The 23,751-nt window shown below is 42.2% G+C and overlaps 1 protein-coding gene across 2 annotated transcripts in view; it reads left to right on the forward strand.

Annotated features, from left to right (window-relative positions):
- dock1 (dedicator of cytokinesis 1) overlaps positions 1 to 23,561 on the forward strand; it is a 294,516-nt gene extending 270,955 nt beyond the window's left edge. For both annotated transcript variants that reach the window (XM_079577082.1, XM_079577083.1), the window contains 8 exons: positions 2,219 to 2,395; positions 2,488 to 2,571; positions 12,472 to 12,609; positions 14,366 to 14,511; positions 14,838 to 15,036; positions 19,512 to 19,689; positions 20,418 to 20,566; positions 22,984 to 23,561. In XM_079577082.1, the coding sequence (XP_079433208.1) occupies positions 2,219 to 2,395; positions 2,488 to 2,571; positions 12,472 to 12,609; positions 14,366 to 14,511; positions 14,838 to 15,036; positions 19,512 to 19,689; positions 20,418 to 20,566; positions 22,984 to 23,079 (1,167 nt within the window). In that variant the 3' untranslated portion in view covers positions 23,080 to 23,561. The remainder of the gene's footprint in view (positions 1 to 2,218; positions 2,396 to 2,487; positions 2,572 to 12,471; positions 12,610 to 14,365; positions 14,512 to 14,837; positions 15,037 to 19,511; positions 19,690 to 20,417; positions 20,567 to 22,983) is intronic.
- The last annotated feature ends 190 nt before the right edge of the window (positions 23,562 to 23,751 follow it).

Consider the following 23,751-nt stretch of genomic DNA (forward strand, 5'->3'; position numbering starts at 1 on the left):
TGTCTATGATGTGGATAAAACAATAAGAATACAGATCCTTATGTGGTTTTTAATTCTTTCAGCTGTACATTCTCCAGCGATGAAGTCACCCTCTCCTCCTGTATACACATTTAGATTCCAATCCTTTTTGCTTGATCAGTGCAACATTGTTTAATAGTTTTAATTCCTGCATTGTTTTATCTTGTTCCTGTTAATTACCCCGGCCGCTCTGCACTCTTCTGTCTCCACTTGTGAACGGGCTGCTAAAAGGACACTCGTATTCCTCCCTCGCGCTCTCGCTCTCAGCCGGTATCACCCGTCATTGTTGTGCCAGTGTTTATCTTTACCCGGGGAGCTCGCCGTGGCCTGTATTCACAGCTGTCAAAAGGCGCCCTGTGAGCCGCCCACACGGTTCTCGCGTCTCGGGCAGTTAGCTTTACACAATGGCTTTTTTTTCTGCCCACTGCAACCTCTCTCAAAATGATAGCGGTCGCTCGGTACAACAGACGACATCTCTGCTAAGACCGGTCACTGTAGAATGTTAGTGTCATGAAGAACTGGAGAACATACGACACTTAAACCTTAAAAGAAAATGGTTTTGTTCCAATTTTAGATGCAAACTTTGCTCTGGTGTAGCTTGGGGTTTACTTGAGCGCGGTGCATCGAGTGTCTTGCTCGAGGATCACAGTATATGCACTGGCTGGGTTCGAACCACCAACCATTCTGTTATAGCAGGGTTTCTTTAGGCAGCAACAAGTAAGATTCATGTCTAGATACTATATTTTTAGTGCCACAAATGCAAAAAAGAAAATCTGGACATAATTCAACGAAAATGAGGGCAAATGTTGATGTTCAAAACTAAATTTGACACAACGGCCAACTTTTCAGCGAAAGTTGTGTAAAGTTTCAGACACGGCTGCAGCTGAATTTGTCTTAGGCCATAGTTTATATTTTTTAATTTAAAAAAACAACAACATAGAAATAGTCAAGCAATGAGTATGCTCTGTCTCTAAGGAATAAAATATATAGAAATGTAGATTTTGTAATGACTTTTTAAAGCCTTTATTTTGGCACAATTCATTTAAAGTAGTACTAAGTAACTTGTTTACCTTAATAAATCCTTTTCGTAGTCCCTCTGGGGGTAATACAAGTGTTAATGGGATGATTGGGGGGGGGCTTTCATCTCCCCCTGGTGTCTCTGGCCAGAAAACCACAATTGCAACTTGGCTGCCACCAGGTCGGAGGTCCCAATACACGCTAATGGAATCACAAAGAAGAAGCTGACAGGCTAACGAGCAAAGCTAACTGTGGGCTAGCGGCACTTAAACAGTATTTACAGCCAAGTTTGAGTAAAAATAATAATCTCCATTGTGTAGTTGGATGTACAATATCCCTCTCTCCCTTTGTCGTTTCTGTCAGTGTAGTATTTACTCTCACAAACAATTAATGAGTAAAAAACCATAACATGCTACAACACCTGCAGTGGCACTTATGGCCTCTGGGGCATGAGTTACTTAGTACTGCTTTAATAACTTTTTATTATTTTTAATGCCCCGCGGAAACCCTGTATAGACTGACCTGCATCTCTCAACCGGGGTAAAAGCTTAAAAACATAAAGAAAGCTAATGAGAAATGTGTTTGTGTACCTCATGACCATAAACATTCAATTGCTATAAGATTTATCTTAAGCCTTGTCAACTTTCTGTTTGTTTGTATAGTCTTTCGCTGGAAGATTTGTGTGCCGGTCAGTAATTGCCTCATGACCTGATTAGCCTCTGTTGAGTTTTTCTATTTTGTGGAAAATTAGGATTTTCTCTCCTTGAACCCAGTGTCGTGAATGTTAAGATCCATCACTAACCGTAATATAGAAAATATTGCTACAGTTAATTTTACTGTCATGAAATCTGCTTTCAGACTTTTAGATGTACATTCCCTCCGGCCCTTGGTTTCCATTTGCCTTTCCTGTTAAGTTGAATTAAATCTCCCGCATCAGCGCACTATCTGTCTTCATTTGACAGACAGAGCTTCATGCGTGAGCCATGAAAAATTATGCATTGGCGCTCTCCCCTCCATGATTTATGCGTGGTGTTCGGGGACCCTCCGTCGATTTAGCTACTCCCTATCAATGTCAGTAAACACACCATTTATCCTTGTATTTGCACGTATACTGGGTGATGTATTCCCAATGTTGCTATGATGAAATGCATTACTGACTGTGTTTATTGCCTCTGGTTCGCAGGTAGAAATAAGTCCACTAGACTACGCCATAGAAACGATGCAGTCGGCCAACGATAAAATTAGCAGCGTGGTCCAGCGGCATTTGAGCGATCCAAATTTACCCATCAACCCCCTGTCCATGCTGCTCAACGGCATCGTGGATCCAGCTGTGATGGGAGGCTTTGCCAACTATGAGAAGGTGAACTCTCATTTTATGTGCTCTTGATTTCGAGCTTTATTGAATCGGTTTATTGGGGCCACTTGATGTGAAAACTGAAATCTGTTTTCTAGGCTTTTTTTATTGAGCAGTACATGCAGGAGTACCCAGACGACCTGGAGAAGATTGGCAAGCTCAAGGACCTCATCGCTTGGCAGGTAAGTCAGCCTGAAAGCAAAGGAAGTATTGCCTGTCTGCGTGTTGCGTTCACTACACTAATACTTTCTATATATGGCCTTTAATCGTGGAAAGAGAGGAGTTCTGTGGTCAGTATGAAAGCAGCTGTTGTTTTTGATATTTCTCTATGCTTGGTACAGTAACGAAAAGGATCGTATCCCTTTGTACCTGTATCCCCTCTCTTTCAACCCGCAAAAAGAGATTCCAAGCGATCTAAATTGCAGCCTGTATGAAGGCTGTGATTGAAGAGCGCTATATCTGTACAGTACAGATGCAGACATGGGAACAGAAAACAATCTATAAAAGACCGTATGATGCATTATGGAAATGTTGTGAAAAAAAAAATACTAATACTAGAGACTAATACTAGAGACACTGCAGGTGAATAGGGGAAAGAATTTAATTTAGAGATATCAATTTGAAACCTTTGCTGAAAATTACTGAAGAAAATGTATCGCAAGTGTTCTGCCATTTTATGTTTTCATATGAAAAATAAGGCATTTTGTGCATACAAATGGCCAAAATTGCCTATATTTTCAGCGAAAAAATCTAAATGATGGACAGACCTAGATTTTTATTGACATATCGGTCACAAAGATTTTTTCAGAGGTGAATTTGGATCTTGTTTAGTTTTTGGATAAGCTAAACAAAAGTGAAAAAAATTGGAAAAAACTTTGCCTTTGGAATTATATATGAAAAAAATCCTTCTGAAACAACCTTGTTAAATCCAAGTTTGGAGTTCGTGGGATCTACTATCGTGGCTAACTTGTTGCATGAGAGGAACAATAAACTAATTTAGAGATAAACAGCCCCAAGTGGCACATTTCTCCGCTGATCAGAATCGTGCGTCTCACAGAAGGAACAATATCATATTTGGATTATATATTATATTATTATCACGGACACCCCTCGCAGGACACGTGGATGTCGAATCTGTCAATATTTGTGAATGAACACCCGTGGGAAATACGGCTTTGTGAAGCGACATAGTTGCTACTTCCGGGTTTTCTCCTCCTCGCCAGCAGACAGAATGTCATAAAATAAGCATTGTATGGGGTAAGTTTTGTCATTTCTATACTCAGACATGAAAACTGTCTTAAAATCTCCACTTCGACCACTGAAAAATCAATACTTTCGCCTGCCGTGTCTCGCCTTAATGCATCTTTGACCTTTAAGTGACCAAGCAGTCGTATGAGTGGTTAGCACGGTGCCTTTACTGTCCATCACAATGGCCTCTATGACGCTCCAGGATCAACTGCTAACCACTCATCGAGCTGTTGTACCATAAGGTCAAGCATGCATTCATATCAAGGTTTCATTTTACCCAAAATGTTCCATAATGTACCTTTAAAGTCAGCCCATGTCTTTTAAGGGCATTTGCCAGACACCTTGTCCCCTCCGCAAAGTGCAGAAATCCCCCTTAAAGGTTGGGGGCGGCGAGTGTGATATCACTTAGAGAACTGGGTGAGAAGCGAGCCGGGGAGATCCGTGTGAAAGTCTTTGCCGAGATAATTTGCTGAACTCGGAGCTCGCCGCCTGCTGCATGTCGAGAGCCAGAGATCAGGATTGGGCTCGGCGGAAGTGCACACACAGCAAGACGCGAAATTGCCCTGACACACACTCCGGGTAGACCACTGCACCTAACCCACTCTGTTTAAACTGCTTATTATGAGGATAAACGTATAGGAACAAGTGCTTAGTCTTTGATTAATAAAAGCTCGAGTGGTAGCTTTGTTATCCTCCACAGGGATTTAAAATGCTGATGCCTTGTTTTCTTCCTGCTCTTAAAAGTGCTTGTTTAACTTTAAGGGTTAGTAAAGGACAGAAAGAAGCTCGCTGTGGCAGAGTGATTAACATTTCTCAGGAAATAACAACGTCCATATGGGTCAGTTTTACAGACGTCATTCATAGTTAATTTAATGTTTGTGTTTCCCCCTTCGCTGCAGTGGAGCTGTAAAATAGGTCATCTTTGTGTGTCGCAGAAACTCCCCTGGACTTGCACAGATCTGTCTTGTGTGAACGGGAAGCCTGTTTGCGCTCAGAACGTTTCACCCATTTTCTTTTCTTTCACCGCTGTTAACCTTGAAACGTTATTACCCTGCTAGTCGTTTCTCTATTTTTATCTTTTAGTTTAAAATTTTTCTAGATTGTTTCTATTCTTGACACTACAGAGATTGATAAAGCAATATAAGAACTAGAGATGCCCCGATCCAGCTTTTTTGATACTGATACCGATTCTGGGGTTTGAGTATCTGCTGATATCCGATATTTACCGATATCAAGCAGCTGTCTGTGAGTGAATTTAACTGACTCTTTTCTCCATTTTAAGATCAATAAAGTCATATTTTAGTGTTATGTTGCATATCAATTATCAATGATATCTATTGTTAAACTCTTGGATAAACTTAAGTATCACTGGATATCCTTGGGTATATGACTTTGGGTTACATTAATATAAACAACTCACATGAAGTGATCTGATCTTTACAATATGTTAGATCAGTTATTTCTTAAACTAAAATACAGACACTTTGAAGTGGTCGATTTTATTTTTTTATGGCTACTTTTGGTGTTTCTATAATAGTTTCTGACCCAGCCTAGTTGCCGTTAGCACTAGCATGCTCCTGCTTGCTTTAGCCTACTGATGCTAACCGTAGCATTGTGTGCGCCGATCAAAATACAATTGGGGAGGTTAAAGCTAACTCAGCGATTGCATTTCCCAGTCTCTCATCTTCAAAATGATATACAGCCAAAACTGATATTGGTTCAGTATCAGATATTTGTAGCTGATGCCCAACATCATGTTTTTTCCAGTATCGGTTCCGGTATCCGATACCAGTATTGGATCAGTGAATTCCTAATAAGAACCCATGCTACATAAGATACTCTGTAAATCAAGGCTGCAATTAATCACTATTGCATCAAATAGAATTAGCAAATTGCAATGGCTGTGATTATTTAGAAGTTAAGTTGTAATGTTCTCTGAAAACAAGATGGTCAGTCTCCATTGGAATTTACTCTTCATAAGACCAACTCAGCCCAATATCACAAAACCAGCTGTTGACTACACCAAATAGAAGAACAGTTTGGAAAATCGCAATGGCTGAGACATCAAAGAGTGAAACAGCCAAACAAATGCAGCAGGAAAAACTAAAACAAAACAAAAAACTTCTAAAGAGAGAAGACCAATCTCGAGGAGAACCACATTGAAGGAGACACCCAACTCCCATGGATGGGCTGGCTATAGATAGGCCAGGGACTTATGAGAGATTTGGCTAAAGACTGTGGAGCTAACGTCCAGTCTTGGATCTATAAAGCTGGATCTATAAACATGAATTACAGGTGATTAGTGATTAGTGGAGGAGTTCAAGTATCTCGGGGTCTTGTTCACGAGTGGGGGACGGATGGAGCGTGAGATCGATAGACGGATCGGTGCGGCGTCAGCAGTGATGCGGTCGCTGTATCGGTCTGTCGTGGTGAAGAGGGAGCTGAGTCGGGGGGCAAAGCTCTCGATTTACCGATCGATCTACGTTCCCACCCTCACCTATGGTCATGAGATTTGGGTCATGACCGAAAGGACAAGATCGCGAATACAAGCGGCCGAAATGAGTTTCCTTCGCAGGGTGGCTGGGCGCACCCTCCGAGATCGGGTGAGGAGCTCAGTTACCCGGGAGGAGCTCGGAGTAGAGTCGCTGCTCCTTCACGTCGAAAGGAGCCAGCTGAGGTGGCTCGGGCATCTGTTTCGGATGCCTCCTGGTCGCCTCCCGCGGGAGGTGTTCCAGGCATGTCCTAGTGGGACAAGGCCGCGTGGAAGGCCCAGGACACGGTGGTGGGACTATGTCTCCGAGCTGGCCTGGTGTCGCCTCGGGGTCCCCCCAGAACAGCTGGAGGAGGTGTGTGTGGATCGGGAAGTTTGGGCATCGCTGCTGAGACTGCTGCCCCCGCGACCCGGCCCCGGATAAAGCGGAAGAAAATGGATGGATGGATGGATACAGGTGATTATTGTATTAGTTTTGCATTTAACTTTTATTGTTCGCTGTGAACTCGATCTTGATTTGAAAAACATACATCTGATCATCTAATCACAATCGTCATACTCTTTAACAATGCAGCTCTACGATAAATAAAGTGTGATTAGAATGCGAGCGAACAGTAAAAGGGCAGGGGCATCTGGGAGTGTTGTGTTCCCGACGTACAGTTTGCTGCTGCCCATGCCAGAGTCAGGGCGCTTGTTTGTCTTGTCTTGTCGGGGTTTAAATGAGATAAATGAACTCGAGGCTGCTCCAGTGAACAAATCAAACAGGGGGGCAGAGGCAGCGCCCCGTGTCTCTCAAACGCCCCCCCGCCTCGCTTTGGTAATTACAGCAATTGAACTACTGACGATCAGGACATTAGCGAATGTAAACAATCCCTGTAAATACAAGGGAGGACAATTTATTCAGACAATGAGGACACATGGAGAAACATCGCTCTATCACGCAGAGGTGGAAGACTTTTTTTTTTTTTTTACACTAGAGCAGGGGCGCCCAAACTTTTTGTCTCTGAGGGCCAAAATGAAAAAGTGTCAGGGCCAAACACTGTGATGTGAAAAGCATGGAGCACATATAGCTACACATAATAATAGTTACTTTATTTTCTTTTTTGGTATACATTTGCATTTAATTCTATCTATGCAAATAGCATGCTACAAAAGCCTAGTTTTAGTAGAACAAAATCAATTATTGTAGCAATATAGTGCAAAATGTAAACAACAACACCACCGGTACCTGCAGTACCTACAGTACCTACAGTGACTTTGCCTCATTTATTTCTTTAAGTCAAAGAAAAGGCCATATTAGACCAATTTGAAAGTGTCATTTCAGCATAAATTCTTTTATAAGGCCTAGATGTCAACGACCTTTGCAATAAAGTATTATGGAAAAATGGGAAAGTTGATGCTACGACGCTCTATGACAGAGAAATACCAAGACACCAGAGCCGTGTTTCCTTAACTTTGTGAAAGGAGTGAAACAGCGCCCCCAGTTTGCCGCCGGTGGCCAAAAAGTGTCCATATTTGCCATTGAGAATGAATGGGAAAGAGTTAGTATTAACCAGATGTGCCGCAAAAGTAGGTCACTCTCTGGCGGGCCAACCAAATTGTTCCGGCGGGCCAAATTCGGCTCGCGGGCCCCACTTTGGGCACCCCTGCACTAGAGTATGTTACTTACTCCTAAACATGCTAACCAGTCACATGATTTGCAGAGACTTGTGCTATTAGTTGTAATTCTGTGGTATCTTCGTGGACTGGAGAGCCTGGTTTGGCTAGAACTGGGTTAGCGGAAAAAATTTAACGAAGACAAAGTGCTTGTTGATGCAGTGTGGCAGACAACAGGAAGGTTTACAAACTGGAGATATCTGAGCCAGACCAGCAGCTATTCCACACAGACCGCCCGTCCTTCCATGCAGTGCTCATCATCCGCTCTTTGGGCACCGAACTGGACTCATCCGTGCTTAGTGGATTGTGTAAGTCTGTTGTGATTTGGCTGAACAACTATCTAGGCAAACCCCAATTTGCTCAGCTTTCCTTGAGTCGTTGTTTTTAATCCTTTATTTGAGCTGCACCAAATGACCTCTCTCCGGTTTCTTTTAGCGATACCCTGCCCTGATGATAACCCATGGTCGTGTCCCAAAGGCGTGTACTTACGTGTTGCATTATTCCTACTCTGGCTGCTTTGCCTTTCTTAGCACGCCATTTCCGCATTTCCACGTTTTCCGCTTTAACCCCAGCCCTTGAAAAATAATGAGCTCTTTTCTCTCCGCGGTCGCCCTGTTGGGGTTGTCACGACCATGACATTTTAGTCCGGAATTAATTGTCTGGTAGATAATTGCAATTGTCGATTTTATTCCTTTGCTTCCTCCTGGCCTCGTGCAAATCAAGCTAATTGGGAGGAGTGTTGAAAACTGCAAACACACCGACTACATCACACAGCTTTGTCGCGGATGATCACATGAAGTAATATTTCACTATTGTGTGAGCAGCTAATTAGCGCTTTCTTGTACAATGGTATGGAAAATGATGCCATTATGCAAGGTAATGTAGCAAGTCTTAAGTACATTCTTCAATTAAAGCATGAGCCCAATTAGGTTTATTCAAAGGTATGTGTTACTATAGCCGGAAAAAGGCTTATCGTATTCAAGTTATTGCATTATTGTTTTAAGTTATGACTATGTTAAGTATGTTGACCCTATGAAATCAATCTACTGCTGCAGGGTGAAGTACTTGATCTTTATATGGTGGTTCTCAGGCTTCTACGCAGTTTTAACATTTTTTTTTACAATATTAGCTCTGCTTTTGTGTTGCACGGTTTGACCTCATCTTAGCTTAGACCCATTTATTCCATGATTTAGTCCAAGTCAAAGTCAATATTGGCCCATTTTCAAACCTGGTTTAATCTGAATTTGCTCTTAAATCTAAATTCCTACAACATATTTTATAAACACGGATCATTTCAAAGCGCTCTCATCGTTTGTCATACGTCTTGGTCTATTCCTGGTAGCACTTTGAGTGTTAGATGATTTAATACTTGTGAAAAGTGTGAGAATTGTAGGTGTAGCGGTGTGGAAGAATTGCAAATTGGTATTGATACAAGGGGATTTTCAAAAATTCAAATTCGTAAATGAAATAATCCTCCAATAATACCATAGTCATGTGTGTGGTGTGTCCATCTCTGAAGTCCACAGCCATCAGTGTGACCTTCCACTGTGTTGTTGTGTTGCCAGGTCTCTGCCTCTCATTCAATCAGCCGCTCTATAGAAATATGTTGTTTTTTCCTGGGAGAGCTCTTCATTTGCTTTTTTAAATGTATTTTATTGTTGCTTCATAAGTTCATCGGAAGTACAAACATTACGGTCCAAAACAGTGTTTCTCAACTGGCAGGACCCAATTATAAGTTGCTCAACCATTTCCACTTCATTGCAAGCCTTTACAAAAGAGCATTTCTTTCAACATTTTGTCAACTTGAATATACATACTATTCAGTCAGTTAAAATGAATCAGTTTATTGTCAGAAAGTAGTATATTCAACATTATTTAAAGTTTTTAGGCTTTGGATCAATAATCTTTTGGCTGAAGTTCTACGAATTTTTTTGCTGAAACGTTGCCTGTTGTGTCTAATTTGCCTAATTTCTCTGTTTGATGGAATGTTTGCAATTTTGTTTTTGTTTTTTAACTGCAAATGGCCAATAGAATGAATCTGAATCTGAAAATAAATGTGCACTTGTGGCATTAAAACTATTAACCTCTTAACTCCCACCTGAACATGTTTTCTCCTGATCTCCAAATTCTCCAAATCTAAAAGCTTCTTCAAAATAGCGCCAAAAACGAGAAGAAAATGAGGACGTAAAATGACAAAAATCCAGCAAATAATGGCAAAAATCCAGCAAAAAAAAGGCAAAATCCAGCAAAAAAAAAAGACAAAAATCCACCAAAAATGACAAAAATCCAGCAAAAAATGTGACAAAAATGCATCAAAAAAGTAACAAAAGTGCCATAAAAAAGTGACAAAAACACATAAGGGAAATAAAAAGTGACGACAATGGCAAAGAGGAGAGAATGCATTTGGTTTTGGCGGGTGGTAAGAGGTTAAAAAAGCATTACATTTGACTTGCTGCTATCTAACCTTGTTTATGAACCAAAGTCACACACATCTAAAAAGAAGGTACTTTCAGAATATTGATTGCATATTGATTGATTTGCAACTCCTGGAATGTTGTTTCAGAATGAATAAACAGAATTATTTGGTGGAGTATTGGACCTGTCAAAACACTCAAATAAAGAGTCTATTTTTTGCTGCGTCCCCACTCCTCCTCCTCCTCTTCCCCCTCCTCTTCTCTCTCCCCGGGCCACCACTCCGAACAGTCCCTGTGGTGATGATGGAGGGCCTCAATATAAGGCGACTCCTTGGGGGCTGTGTGTAACATGCCTTCATTTATCTACTCACTCCAGGACTTTAAATTTGAGTCCAGCGAGAGCTCCTCACAAGTGCATTCATGATCATCGACGTTACCACGAACCGGTCCCACAGTAATCTGCCAGACATCCTCACTAAAGTATTAACCACACATATAGTAACTGGTCTCGGGTGATGTTTGAACAGCTGACTCGCTAGTTACTGGCCGATCACCATGAATAATTGAACTGGAATCAAGTCGAAGCAGATCTGATGAATGCTTGCAATCAGATTTGGCTAAATGCTGCTTATCGTGTTGTACCCTGAAGCTGGAGCCGTGAATTATAAATGGATTCCTAATGCTCTGTTTGCGCTGTGACGCTAATGTCGACACCAGACAACTTTTATCCAACTGATTTGTTGCACCAGTCTTGTAGACCAGGTGCTGCGTGCGAGAAGGAAGTCCATTAGTGCTGCAAAATATGAGAATAAAGCACACTGTGTTCAATAATACCCAGACCTAACATCATTAATATTTCAGTTTAGCCGTATTTATGATAGATGTCACAAAATGATTTTTTGAGAGCAGGGCCCTCTACAAATGCTTCAGTACTGGCTTGTTACTTTAAAGGCCGTGAGAAGTTAAAAGCTGCAAACATGCTGCACAGAGTTGACCTGTAGTTTCTTTGCGTTGCATCACGGAGCGTGTGGTGCTGCCTTCAGGGATGTCAGATGTTGTTGGGGTATTTTGACGAGGGCAGTTGGACCGGGGGGGGCACGGAAGAAAGGAAAACAGTCTCATGGGGAAAAGGCTTGAGGAGATCAGAGGGTTTGAGAGCCGACATATGGTTCAGAGTGGAAAGCTTTTCCATACTATGTAACATGTGAAGGGTCTTTTAGGTCTGTATGTGGGTTTATAAGAGCTTCATTTTAGGTCATATAATGTCCTTGGCAGATACTATTCAGTTTTTCTATACGTACTATTTTTCTATGAATTCTGTTCAAGTCTTCCTGTTACCTTGGGAAAGAACATATCCATTGTGTCTTCTGGCAGTAGCGCTTTTGCCTGCAATGTTGTGCTGTTTTCTCTGCTTTGCTTCACTCCCTTAAGTGACACGTCGCCGAATTTCTGTAGCGTTTTATTCACCTGTGATTTCAGCCAGCACCACGGACAGCTCTTGGGTTTTGCTCCGTCTCAGGCATTTAATACATTTTTACATTGCATTCGACAGTGTTCTCTTCCCTGAATCCTCCTCTGCTGTCTGCATATGGGCTGTTGTTTGGACTGCATAATGTGCCTACCACATGGAGAGCTTGTCAAGAGGAACTGTCGAGTCCCTGCAGATGTAATAACCATTAGGGATACACATTGCATGGTGTTTTAGTCCTTCTATTGTAAAGAATTGTACTTGCACTGAAAGGTGTAGGTTGCTTGTCATAGAAAACCATAGCAACAGGCTTTCTTGTTACTTTAGTTGAATGAAATTACAGTGGTAGGTCTCAGTCACATGTCCAAACCATCTCTCTGGAAGCTTTTCTCATCTAAGGTGTGGCAGAGTGGGGTTCATTCACCACTGAGCCTCAATGACCTCTGATTCCTTAACTCTCTCTGTAAATCATTGGACTTGATACTGGTGCGTCACACAAGCTTCACGTGTTCTCTCTCCAGATGATTTATCGTTACACTAAAGTCCCCACACTTCTCACGACAGCGCTGGGTTAAGGAGCGAGGCTCAATTCAGTACCAGCCGGCCCGGGAAATCTACCCAACTGTCCCAATGGCCGCTTCCCCTCTGCACACAAACATAAAACATGAGCTGTCCCTATAACGTTCTCCTTTCGCAGTCTTTCCCAGACAAACTTCTTCAACTCCTGTCTCCTCCTTTGTGCCTCTCTCTAAACCTTTGCTTTCGGTGAGTGAAAACAATGGTTTCTATTCCTGTGCTGCACTAGATCCCGCACCTGGCTGAAGGCGTCCGGATCCACGGGGAGAAAGTGACAGAAGCGCTCAGACCGTTTCACGACCGGCTGGAGGCCTGCTTCAAACAGCTTCGAGAGAAAGTGGAGAAGCAGTACGGGGTCAGGCACTTGGTAAGCAGTTCGAACTTTAATATTATTGAGACTATTTCAATAGAAATAAATTAAAACCGCTTTCAGGATTCTGTTCAATTCCCGTTATTGCACTGGACAGGGAGAATCTCTTCTCACTCAGACGACCACAGTCCCCGAGCGCCAGACTTTTGGCTGAAGTCAGCTCCAGTGGCGTCCACCTCTCTCCTCTCTTAGAGATTTCATTGTTGCTTGGCCAGGCTTTTTCCCTCTTCAGTGCTGCCTGCGGTAAAAAGGGGGGCATAGCTCTATTTAAAGGGAGAGTATGGTGACCTTTCAGAGGAGAGAAAACCCATCAATTCCCGGTGTGTGATAATAAGGTTATCCCTATCAGCCGTGTGATAGCTCTATTCTCTGCACAAAAAGACTTTTAAAATGCGTGAGGCTTCATTTTGTCAGAGCCGCTGTTCGGACATTTCCCTCCTCCTGCAGTTTCTTTGTTAAATAGATCATGCAATAATAACATGAGTTTTTCTGCTTTAAATTAGTTTCTCTTTATATTCCGGTGGATAGTGGGGGCTATAACCTTCATTCACAATTGAGAGACTGAAGAAAAAATGATCATGTCCTTATTATCAAGTTCTTTACGCAGTGAAAATGTGAAATTGAGTACACTTTCACTTTTCGTATTCACCTATTCTTTATATTCCATCGCAGTAGGAATAGGGCCTGACCGATATATCCGGCCGATATTCGGGTATTTTTTCTATCGGCCAATCGCAAATCACCGAAAGTGATAGAGACTTCCCTGGAAAGGACTTTAAACAAGCCCTCCCACAACTTCCTAGGCCTCAGGGGAGCAGAGAAATTCCGCGGTGAATATCGGTCACCAGTTTGTTATTTTATGTTGTAGACCTTCGTGTATAATTTTGGAACCATAAGAGATAGAGACTTGCCGTTTTTGTTTTGGAATCTGCTGATTTTTGTCCTTCGAACAAGCTCCCGCTGAAGTACCTACTAAACATAAATATACAGCGCCCCCTCCTGTCACAGTTCAACACTGACACGTTCAGAAGCTTCATACACAGGATTATAGACCAGACATTCTTAGAAATATTAGCCAAAAATATCAGTGGTGTATATCAGCATCGGCCAATCAAAATCCCCCCAAAATTGGCATCGGCCCCAGAAAAACCCACAGTACATCAAATTACTTAAAATATCAGCTATCGGCCATGCCAACTCCCTTCATACACATCGGACCCCGAAATCCATATCAGTCGGGCCCTATTTAGGAATATATTGAACTACATTTTGTTGTCAGCAACTAGGAGTCATTTTTCCACAGTCGATTGCCTTCAAACAATGTACAAGAAATGTGCTATAGGCTGTAATTCAAAAGTCCGAAAGCTTTGTGTTTGCTGTGTTCTCCTGGAGAGTCCCATTACAGCAAAGGCTTTTGTATTTGTCTGTCCGTCTGTCTATCTTTTGTTTTGTGTCATCTCAGAAAAATGCTTTTCTTTCCAGTAAATGTATGTTATTGTATGTTTGATTCTGCTGTTGGTTTGTAGTGCAAACCTGTCACATCCATCATCTGTTTCCCTGAACTATACAAAAATCACATATCAACCCATTTGAATTGACAACAACCAGTATGGAAACCAGTTTTTGCAATAAAACCGTGCAGAATACGTGTCAGGTCTTGTTCTGGGGATTTGTTGTGCAAATCCGGCACATCCCGCAGTGAAGCTAACCCCGGCACCTCTTTAATATTCATGATCTGTCTCTGCCTCGTCAGCCTCCCGCGAACGAGCGGCGCAGAGGGTCCCGGCCTCACTCTATGGTGCGCTCCTTCACCATGCCCTCATCGCAGCGCCCCCTGTCTGTGGCCTCCGTCACCTCCATCTCCTCTGACAACTCCCCTTCCAGGCCTGGCTCTGACGGGTAAGCAACCTTGTGCTGTTCATTCACATCTGCAACTTCTCACACAAACTTTCTGGCTAGATTTTTGTTGTAAAACCAGGATTCATTTCACTGTGGACGTTTTGTATGATCAAATTCAGTTCTACACCTCTTTGGGATTTTCATATCTATTATTCCATGACTTTTGCAGACGATTGCTATGTGTAATATCATCCAGAGATTTAATTTACTTTTAATCCCAGGAGGATTTATAAAGATCAGCTCTATTTTTTTTAATCATTGCTTGCACTTTCTCTGCACAACCCGATCCTTAAATTCTCATGCCCTTGTTACCGTTAATCCCGCAGGTTCACACTAGAGCCGCTCCTCCCGAAGAAACTGCACACTAAGTCTCAGGACAAACTGGACCGGGAGGAGCCTGAGAGGGACAGGAAGGACAAGAAGAAAGAAAAGCGCAACAGCAAACACCAGGAAATGTTCGACAAAGAGCTGAAGACGTCAGAAATCCCCGTACAGCCTGCGGAAGCGGTCATACTCTCGGAAACGGTACAAGTCACACTACAGCAGAAAAATGTTCATTATGTGTTCTTGTTTATATGGTTCTTTTTAGAAACACACTAGGTATATTGGAAATTTACTCAGAGGCAGCTTCAGACGTGCATGATGTGTCTCTCATCAGCTGTTGTTGTCGTGGCCACACTGACAGTTTTATTTGTTCTGTCAGTTCGGCCACGCCCGCCGTCGTGTGGTGGTCACTGGAGAAGTGAATTCTCAGAGTAAAGGCGCCTTTGTCTCTGTTGATGGATCTTATTCCTCGCTTTCTTGTCTCCATTGCCTCCAGGGCTTGTGTTTGTGCTTTTCCGTCCCTACAAAACTCAGCCCGTCCCATTTCATGATTCTCTCTCAGAACAACAGCTTATAAGAGACGCATCATGCACGTCTGGTAGGGCTGGGCGATTATGGGGAAAAAATAATCACGATTATTTTCCCCATATTGATCGATCTCGATTTTCGATTCGATTTATTTATTTATTTTAAGAAAAAACAAACAATAAATGTGTTTTTTTCCTGGACGAGCATGTAAACAGATGCCGTGGCCAAGATCAAAACTGCAGCAAACTCAGAAGCAAAAACAAACTTCTAGAGTCACATTACGACATCCCCATGTCACCCCTTCACCTGCCAAGCAACACACAAACATCTGCAAAGACGACGCCAAAAAAAATTATGTTTGAAGAATGTCAAGGGTGCGGAGCCTCAAAAGGCCACGACGCCACAGAGTGAAACGCTAACAACTTACTAAGTGCACAAAGAAATGAGTAAACCGCACATATATTAGTAAAAAAAAAAAAACCGTACAATTCACTGTTAGAAGTCCAGCTATGTCACCATTGCAGGCTCAAAACAAAACCACATGGTCCAAATAGAGGAACCATGTGGTCCGCTTTTTGGTTGACTCTCGTAACTTTGTAGCTGATTTTACACGTAAAATCACCAGGTCCTCTCCTCTGGCTGCCGCATGTGCCATCCTCTGCTTCCTGTTTGTTTGGGCCGAGTGTTTCCCTGGGATTGACCTGACAGGTGCTGCAGCATTGCACAATCCATACAGGACTGGCCAATTCTCCTAGATTAGAACGCACCATGCGACTATCGTGATTGACCTGTATTAAAACCACGATAAGATTAAAATTCGATAAATAACGTCTGGAGACGCCTCGGCGGAAGATGGAAGTCAATTTCTACTCCATCGTATTTAAAAAAAAAAAAAAAAAGCTGTTTTACCTAATGTCTTTCTAAATGAACTTTGAAAACAATTACATGTAGAGCTTTAAAGGTGTATATTGTATTGAGGGGACAGTGGCTCAGATGGTAATGCAGGTTGTCCAATAACCAAGGTTGTATGGGATATGGATGAAAACTGACTACAATGTAGCACTTTAGGAAACTTGAGACACAGGCTTGTAAAGTGCAATACTAGTGTAAGCCATAATTAATTGTTTTAAAGTCGTTTTATGACACGGTAGCTTCTACTGAAGTAAAACAAAAAAGAAAAAAGGCTTAGGCTACAAGGGAGTAAAGTTTGGTCATGACATTAGAACAAAAGGCCACCACATAAATCAGACTTTTACACACTTTTATACTTTGGATGTGTGTCATTACAAGTACATTTCACTACTTCTCCCCAAGTTAAAGTATTTTGAAGTCACTCTCACTATGGCGGCAGCTCGTCAGAAGTAGGTAAGACTAACTTGTCTCACTCCAGTGGTTTTAAAAGTATTTAGTTTTGTGCACATTATTTTCAAAACTTCTTTTTTTCAATGAAGCACGAGAAGTTCCTATAGTTGTTAAAAAAAAATACATCTTGCTGTTCAGCAGTCTACAATGACTCAGATCTTTTCTCGATAAGTGGCGATTCAAAATGGTTGACGCAGACATAGACTATATGACTACATTTCATTATTTATTGAAAAGTCTGTTTATTTCACGAGCTCAATTCAAAAAGTTTCAAGGCATTCTTAAACTCATCTCACTCCTCTTTTAAAGCTACATCAATACATTTACATCAAAAGAGTTTCCATTTTCACCAAGGTGCACACTCCATTCTGCATTAGCCTTTCTTGTATTCTTCCCAGGGTGCATTACGTTGTTTGAGACCACTCCACGTGTCTGTCTGCATCCTAATGGCTCTCATCACTGTGGCCATTAAGGCAGTGATATATGGCTGTACGCTGCTGTGAGCCCATTGGGAGTTGTATGGCTAACGGCGCTAAGATAAGACTGGGCACTGGAGAAGTTTCTTATTTGATTGGGATTTTTTTCTTTCTTCTAATTCTCGTTATAACACAGTCCAGATCACATCACATTCCCTCGTCAAAAACATACCTACTTTACTTCCTTCTCACAGCTTTGGTCGTTCCGTCTTCTACTGCTGAAGTGATCAGATCTGGGGGGGGGGTTTGTCAATGGTTCCCAAAGTGGGGGTATGGAGCACCTGGACCTACAAGAGGATTTTGAGACAATGTTTTTTTTTTTGCATTTCTGACATTGAATTTTGTGTGTTTTTGATTGAAAACTGTATATTTAATTGTCCTAATGTGTAGAATGACCTATTCACCACAACTGCCTCTAAAATCCTGCACTGTCTCTCAAAAAGTTGTTAATTCGGGTCCAAAGTGCCGTCATGCACGAGCTGAATATAGAAGCTGCAGTTACGCGCAAGACCTGAGGTGTCAGCAGTGAGTCTAAAAATGAGCAACTTGCATCTAGTCTCTTTAAATTACTATCAATGTTGGGAACCCCTATCATAGAGGGAGGGCATGTGAAACAACATTTTTAAACCCCCTGATCCATCATCGGACCCGTCTTGAGCAGTTCTGTGGTCAAAGCGTGTTCATCCTGGGGCCTTTATTTTGATAACATGCCATTTGCTTGAAGTGAAAGCTTGTTTTTTTTTTTTTTTTTTTTTAAATAATTTTCTAAAATTGCATGATGTGTCATTCCCACTACTGCCTGTAGATGGCACTCCAGGCCACTTTCAAACCTGACCAGCCTAATCTCTCACTCTCTTACTCACTCTCTCACTTTTTCACTTTGAAAACCTAAAATATGGTAGCCAAAATGGGGCTGTAAGGCTTAATTTTCACATTGGGATCTTTGGACGATTTACATTTTGGATAAACGTCTTGCGTCTGTAAATAATTCGCCATATTTTATTTGGCAAAAGGCTGGTATAACGCCTGGATCTTTTGTCTTTTGTGAACATTGCTAGCGTCATTCTTTGGCATCGTTCTTAAAAAAAACATCTCCGAAAGCATCATCTTTAAATAAAATGTGCGTTAGTTTCATTTCTCCCTCGTGGCGCTCTGCTTAAGTCAGACCAATTATAAAGTTGGTTGTTAATGTGGCTTACAGAGCGCTCCAGGCCCCAGGACGTGTCTTTTTATATTCAAATTCCAGTCATCATAATAACAAAGCTAGCTACAGGAGCGCACTCTTCCATGCAGACAATTACTGGGAACCACAAATTGTAACTTCATATAAACACATTTCCCCAATGGGCTCCTTCTTGACGAATGCAAATCGCCAGTTTAAATATCAGGATGCAGCCACTGTGGCCTCCGCTAGATCTTGCATTGAACTTTTCTGATTGATCGTGAAGGCAACACGGTGGCTAAGGAGTTATCCCTTTTTTTTTATTCGTGGACCATGTAGGCGGGGCTTGTGGGTGTGATTACTCTTCCAAATTTGAGTAAATCTACAAAAGCCACACACTAAAGCACCTTTTTTTTTTTACTTATACTTAGGTGCAGTTTATACAGCAACAAAACAGTGGTACATTTGGATCTGCTGGTTTAGAGCAGGTTCTTGCCTGTTCCGACCTAATTTGGACCGGTTTAGAGCAGTTTTGTACTGGTTTGGACCAGGTTTGGACCAGTTTAGAGCAGTTTTAGAGTGGTTTAGGCCAAGTATGGACCAGGTTTGGACTAGTTTAGACCTGGTTTGGACCGATAGAGCAGTTTTAGACTGGTTTAGACCTCGTTTGGACTGGCTTAGACCAGGTTTGGACTGGTTTATGCTAGTTTTGACAGGTTTAGAGCTGTTTTTCACTGGTTTAGAGGAGGTTTCCATTGGTTTCGACAAGGTTTGAATCAGGTCTGGCTGGACTGGTGTGTGCTGGTTTCGATCAGGTTTGGGCTGGTTTAAGGCAGGTAACTCAGAGGTCTATCAATGAAATAAACATGAACTAGTAACATTGATGTTTGTCCTCCAAATGCTTAGAAAATACCAAAAAAGGGTGTAGGGAGTAACATTAAAGGGTCGAGAGAGGACGAGACTGCTGCGTTTAACTGGGAGTCTCTTCCGTGTAGAAGGCACCTTATTCGGTTAACTTTTTACTTCTAATTGAGTAAACAATTTAAAAGTTCCACAGCTCCTACTTGGTAAAATGTAAATAAATTCAAAGTCTCCGCCAAACTCTCTTCTTTGTCCAAGTTTCGAGCATCTCTGTTTCTCTCTCCCAGATAAGTCCATTGCGTCCTCAGAGACCCAAGAGCCAGATCCTGTCCCAGCTGACAGGAGACCGGCGCCTGTCTGTGTCCCCCGGTCCTCCCTCCGCCTCCTCCAACTCCTCGGGCTCTCCGGGACCCCCACCCATCACCCCACGCACCAAGCTCTCCTTCAGCCTGCTCAGCGGATCTAGTAAGGAAAATATACACCTCTGTAAATATCAAAAACAAAGCCAACTTAGGGCTGTATGTTGCGTGTCATCCAATGATAAACGGAAAGACCCGTCCAAGCCGTTCCAGTATTCCGCTCCGTAACTTTGTGTCTTTGCTTCCTCTGTTCAGAAGGTGTTATTGCATTTCTTTACATTGGTGTCTGCAACACTGTCAGCCCCATTGACAACCCCAGATGGTCCCAGAGGTGCAATTGCGCCTTGCAGCAGTCTAAAAGTGGTTAGATTTTCTTTGGAAATGGTGCTAATTGATGTCAAAGGGATTCTATTTGTGTCTTTGTTTCAGCGGCACAACTTTTAGGACAGAATGTAGAGATAGTTCTTGCCTCGTGACTAATTTGCGGTGATGAATGTGGATGATAAGCCTGACAAAAACCTCTCAATTGTTTTTTGGCTTTGGAGATGTAATGAAAACAAGTAAACCTTATTTATTTACCCACACCAAGTGCAGGTTTGTTACACATTTTGCTCCTCTAAGTCCTCAAAATTATTTATGGATATCCTATTGAATCCATTCCCACCCAAAATTCTTTCATGTTTCCACAGTTAATATGGTTATTTTGTGGGGATTACCGGATTTGAGCTAATTGGGCCAGCGGATCTATTTTCGGCGCCGGCCTTGGATCCGCTCGGGTGGAATGACTCTGTGATTGATACTACATGTCCTCCGCCTCCTCCGTCTTTCGCACAGGTTTGGAGCTAAACGGGACGAGCGGCCTGGACAAAAACGACATCCCACCCCCCCTGCCTGTCAAGAGCAGCACTGCGGACTACGGGAACCTGTTTGAGAACTCGGACATGAGCCCCTCCACGCCGCCTCCGCCCCCGCCTCATCACAGGGTAGGTGTAGTAATTAAGACTAGGCTCTTAATGGTGTGTCGTTACTTCTAATGAAACGACTTGTGCTTGACACGCGGGGCATTGGTACGTGGGGGGGGAAGTACATTGTGTTCCTTATAGGCAATTAATGGGTAAATGAAGCTACACTGGATGTTGGGAGGACATGGAATAATATGTGAGCTTTGTTGTAACTAATTTGAAGAAGAAAAAGAAGAAGGAGAAGGAGGAAGAGAAGAAAGAGAAGGAGAAGGAGACAGAGAAGAAGGAAAAAAAGCAAGAGAAGAAAGAAAAGAAGGGGAAGAGAAGGACAAGAAGAAGGAAGAGAAGAAGAAGGAAAAGGAGAAGAAGGAAGAGAAAGAAGTGAAGGAAAAGATGGAAGAGAAGTAGACGAAGGAATTCAAGAAAGAGAAGGAGAAGGGATAGGATGAGAAGAAAGAGAAGAAAAAGATTTGAGGAAACCTACTTAGACTCGGGGAGAGCATGCAATCTCCACAAAGAAAGGCCCCGTCCAGGTGGGAATCAAACCCGCAGCCACCACCAATTTTGTTATAAGTAATCTTCATTCACTGTCTTATAAGTCCATGAAAACTTTATCGAAACAAGTGAAGTTCCGGGCCGCTCTTGAAGTGGAGAGCAGAATTAATGGCTTGGCATTTGAGAATAAACTTCCCTGTTTTCGCCTGTCAGCTGTGGTGCAGGTGATTGATGCCACTGTGTCTCTATGGTAAATAACAAAACTATCAATAACTTAAAACTTTGATCAACTTCCCTCCAGTCTCCGGTGTCCACTCTTTGGAGGGAACTTATTTAGTGACATCCTTCACACCCTCGCTGAGTTAGACCGTTTGATTTATCCTGGCTTTGGACTGACATCAGATTTTACAGGCTGTAAATACATTTCCTTTGTTTAAAGGAAGAGGCCACCGTTTTTCCATATTGAGATATGTTATGTTGTCTTACCTGAGCTTAGACGAGTTGATGTGTACCTGTCTGGTCTTTACGCGTGCGCTCAGTCACGCAAAAAGACCAAAGATGTTGTTAGCATTTAGCATCTCCTCCTCTCCTCTATGGACTCAAACAGAGCTGAAGTTGGAAGCGACCAAGCTAAATGAAACCATTTTCTCAGAGGATATAAAGGTACTATATTGTAAGGCGTAATAACACTTTAGGAGCACTTTGACGTCTGCGCAGTAATATCTTCAGTATTCTTTAGGAATACTGAATACGCGCTTCTCTATGGTCCTCATGGTAGGGGCTGACATTGCTGTAATACCACCCCCTGCTGGTGGTGCATTGACTGACTCCATAGCCTGTCAATCAAGCTCTGTGGAGGCTCCGCCCGACCCGCGAGCGCAGCGCTTCCCGCCCTTTTTGCCCTTTTAAGTAACAGGCTGCGTAGGAGACAGAGTGGCCATTAAGTTTCACACACGTCTGGGGAACCTTTACAATGATTGGGGCTGAATGAAACCGGCCCAACTGTATTATATTATATCTATGAACTATACAGAGGATTGTTACTACTCACGTAACCATATTTAAATAGGGAAAATGTGGATGAGCTTGGTCGCTTCTAACTTCACCCTGTTTGGCCCCATAGAGGACAGGAGGAGAGGCTGAATGCTAACAACATCTTTGGTCTTTTTGTGTGACGAAGTGCCGTACAAAGACCAGACAGTTACGCATCAACTCGTCTTGGCTCAGATAAGAACACATCTCATTATGGAAAAACATAGGCCTGTTCTTTTAAATGAGATACCCGGTTTGTGATGCTCAAAACAATGAGGAATTTAAAATGTACAGCAGACAAACATATACTCATACTTTTCAAACTCACTGCACTTAAAGAAGCAGATGATAATTTGCGATGATGAATGTATGCTTTTGGGATGTGAAGCGGTTATACAGGCCCTATACCCTTTTTTTTCTCTAGCAGTGGAATATTTTTTTGGTCTTTCAGAATAAAATAGAATGGATGTTATTGTCTGCCACGTAGACAAACTTTTTATTATTATTATTATTATTATTGATTGTGAACCAGTATGCTAGTTGTTCTTGTTTATTTGTTAACATTACTGTGACAGTTATATCAATGCTATAAATGTTATAAAATGGTGCTTATTAGATCCTGGATTGCAATGAATAACGTAATATACACTCCCTCTGTCTTTCTTTGTGTCTTTCTTTCTTTCTTTCTTTCTTTCTTTGTAAAACAGGTACAGGACCTTTAACTTTTTTGTCAGTGGAGTTAAATCACTATTCTAATGTGTGTTATATAGGTACATTTAGAGGAAACTTGATGGGAATGTCGCTCCCAAAACAGAAAGCAAACAATTTCTCTCATTTCCATACACTCTCCTGTATCCTTTGCCCTTGACGCTAACATCCTGCTCCTCCTCCTCTCTCCTTGTGTTTTGCAGCACTTGCCGCCTCCTCTGCCCAGCAAGACCCCTCCACCGCCCCCTCCGAAAACCACCAGGAAGCAGACCTCCATAGACTCGGGCATCGGGCAGTGAACAAAGACTGAGGGACCAGACCACGACCACGCACTGACAGCCAAACAAAACAAGACACCACGCTAGCGTTCCCGCTATTTTTATTTTTGTACCATTCCTTGCTCAGCTTGACAAGATGAATACCTCCCCTCTCTCTCGTCTCCTATTGTGTTTTCTTTCTTTTCTTTTTTTTTATTTCATTCAGGAAAGATGCACCAAATTTGTGTATGGTTGTAAGTCAAATTTAAAGACAGATAAAGCTACAGGACCAATGTCTTTTTTTTTTTCAGAAACTGACCCAAGTGTAGAACGTATATCCCATTAAAACCATAACGCCTATTTCCACTATGTACATAGGCCTGTATATATATTTTATTGCATTTTCTATGTGAAATTAATTGTTTGTATTAACGGACAGTATATTCAGATTATGTGGCATTTAAACCAGCCGGCCATAACGTTGCGACCATCTGCCTAATATGCAACCCCATACATTGCTTTCTGAATTCTGGCATGTACATTTCAGAACCGGCATTGCTTTTTCCACAGTTTGACCTCCTATAGATCGCCTATAGTGCATCACCTGTTACAGAGTCACCGCTGTTCCTTTCCTTCGACCACTTTTGATAGATACAGACCACCAGAGCAGCACTAAACCGGGACTAATGCGCCTCTAATAGATTCTGACCACTT

The sequence above is a fragment of the Gobius niger genome (assembly GCF_951799975.1).
Source record: "Gobius niger genome assembly, chromosome: 19".
Lineage (NCBI taxonomy): Eukaryota > Metazoa > Chordata > Actinopteri > Gobiiformes > Gobiidae > Gobius > Gobius niger.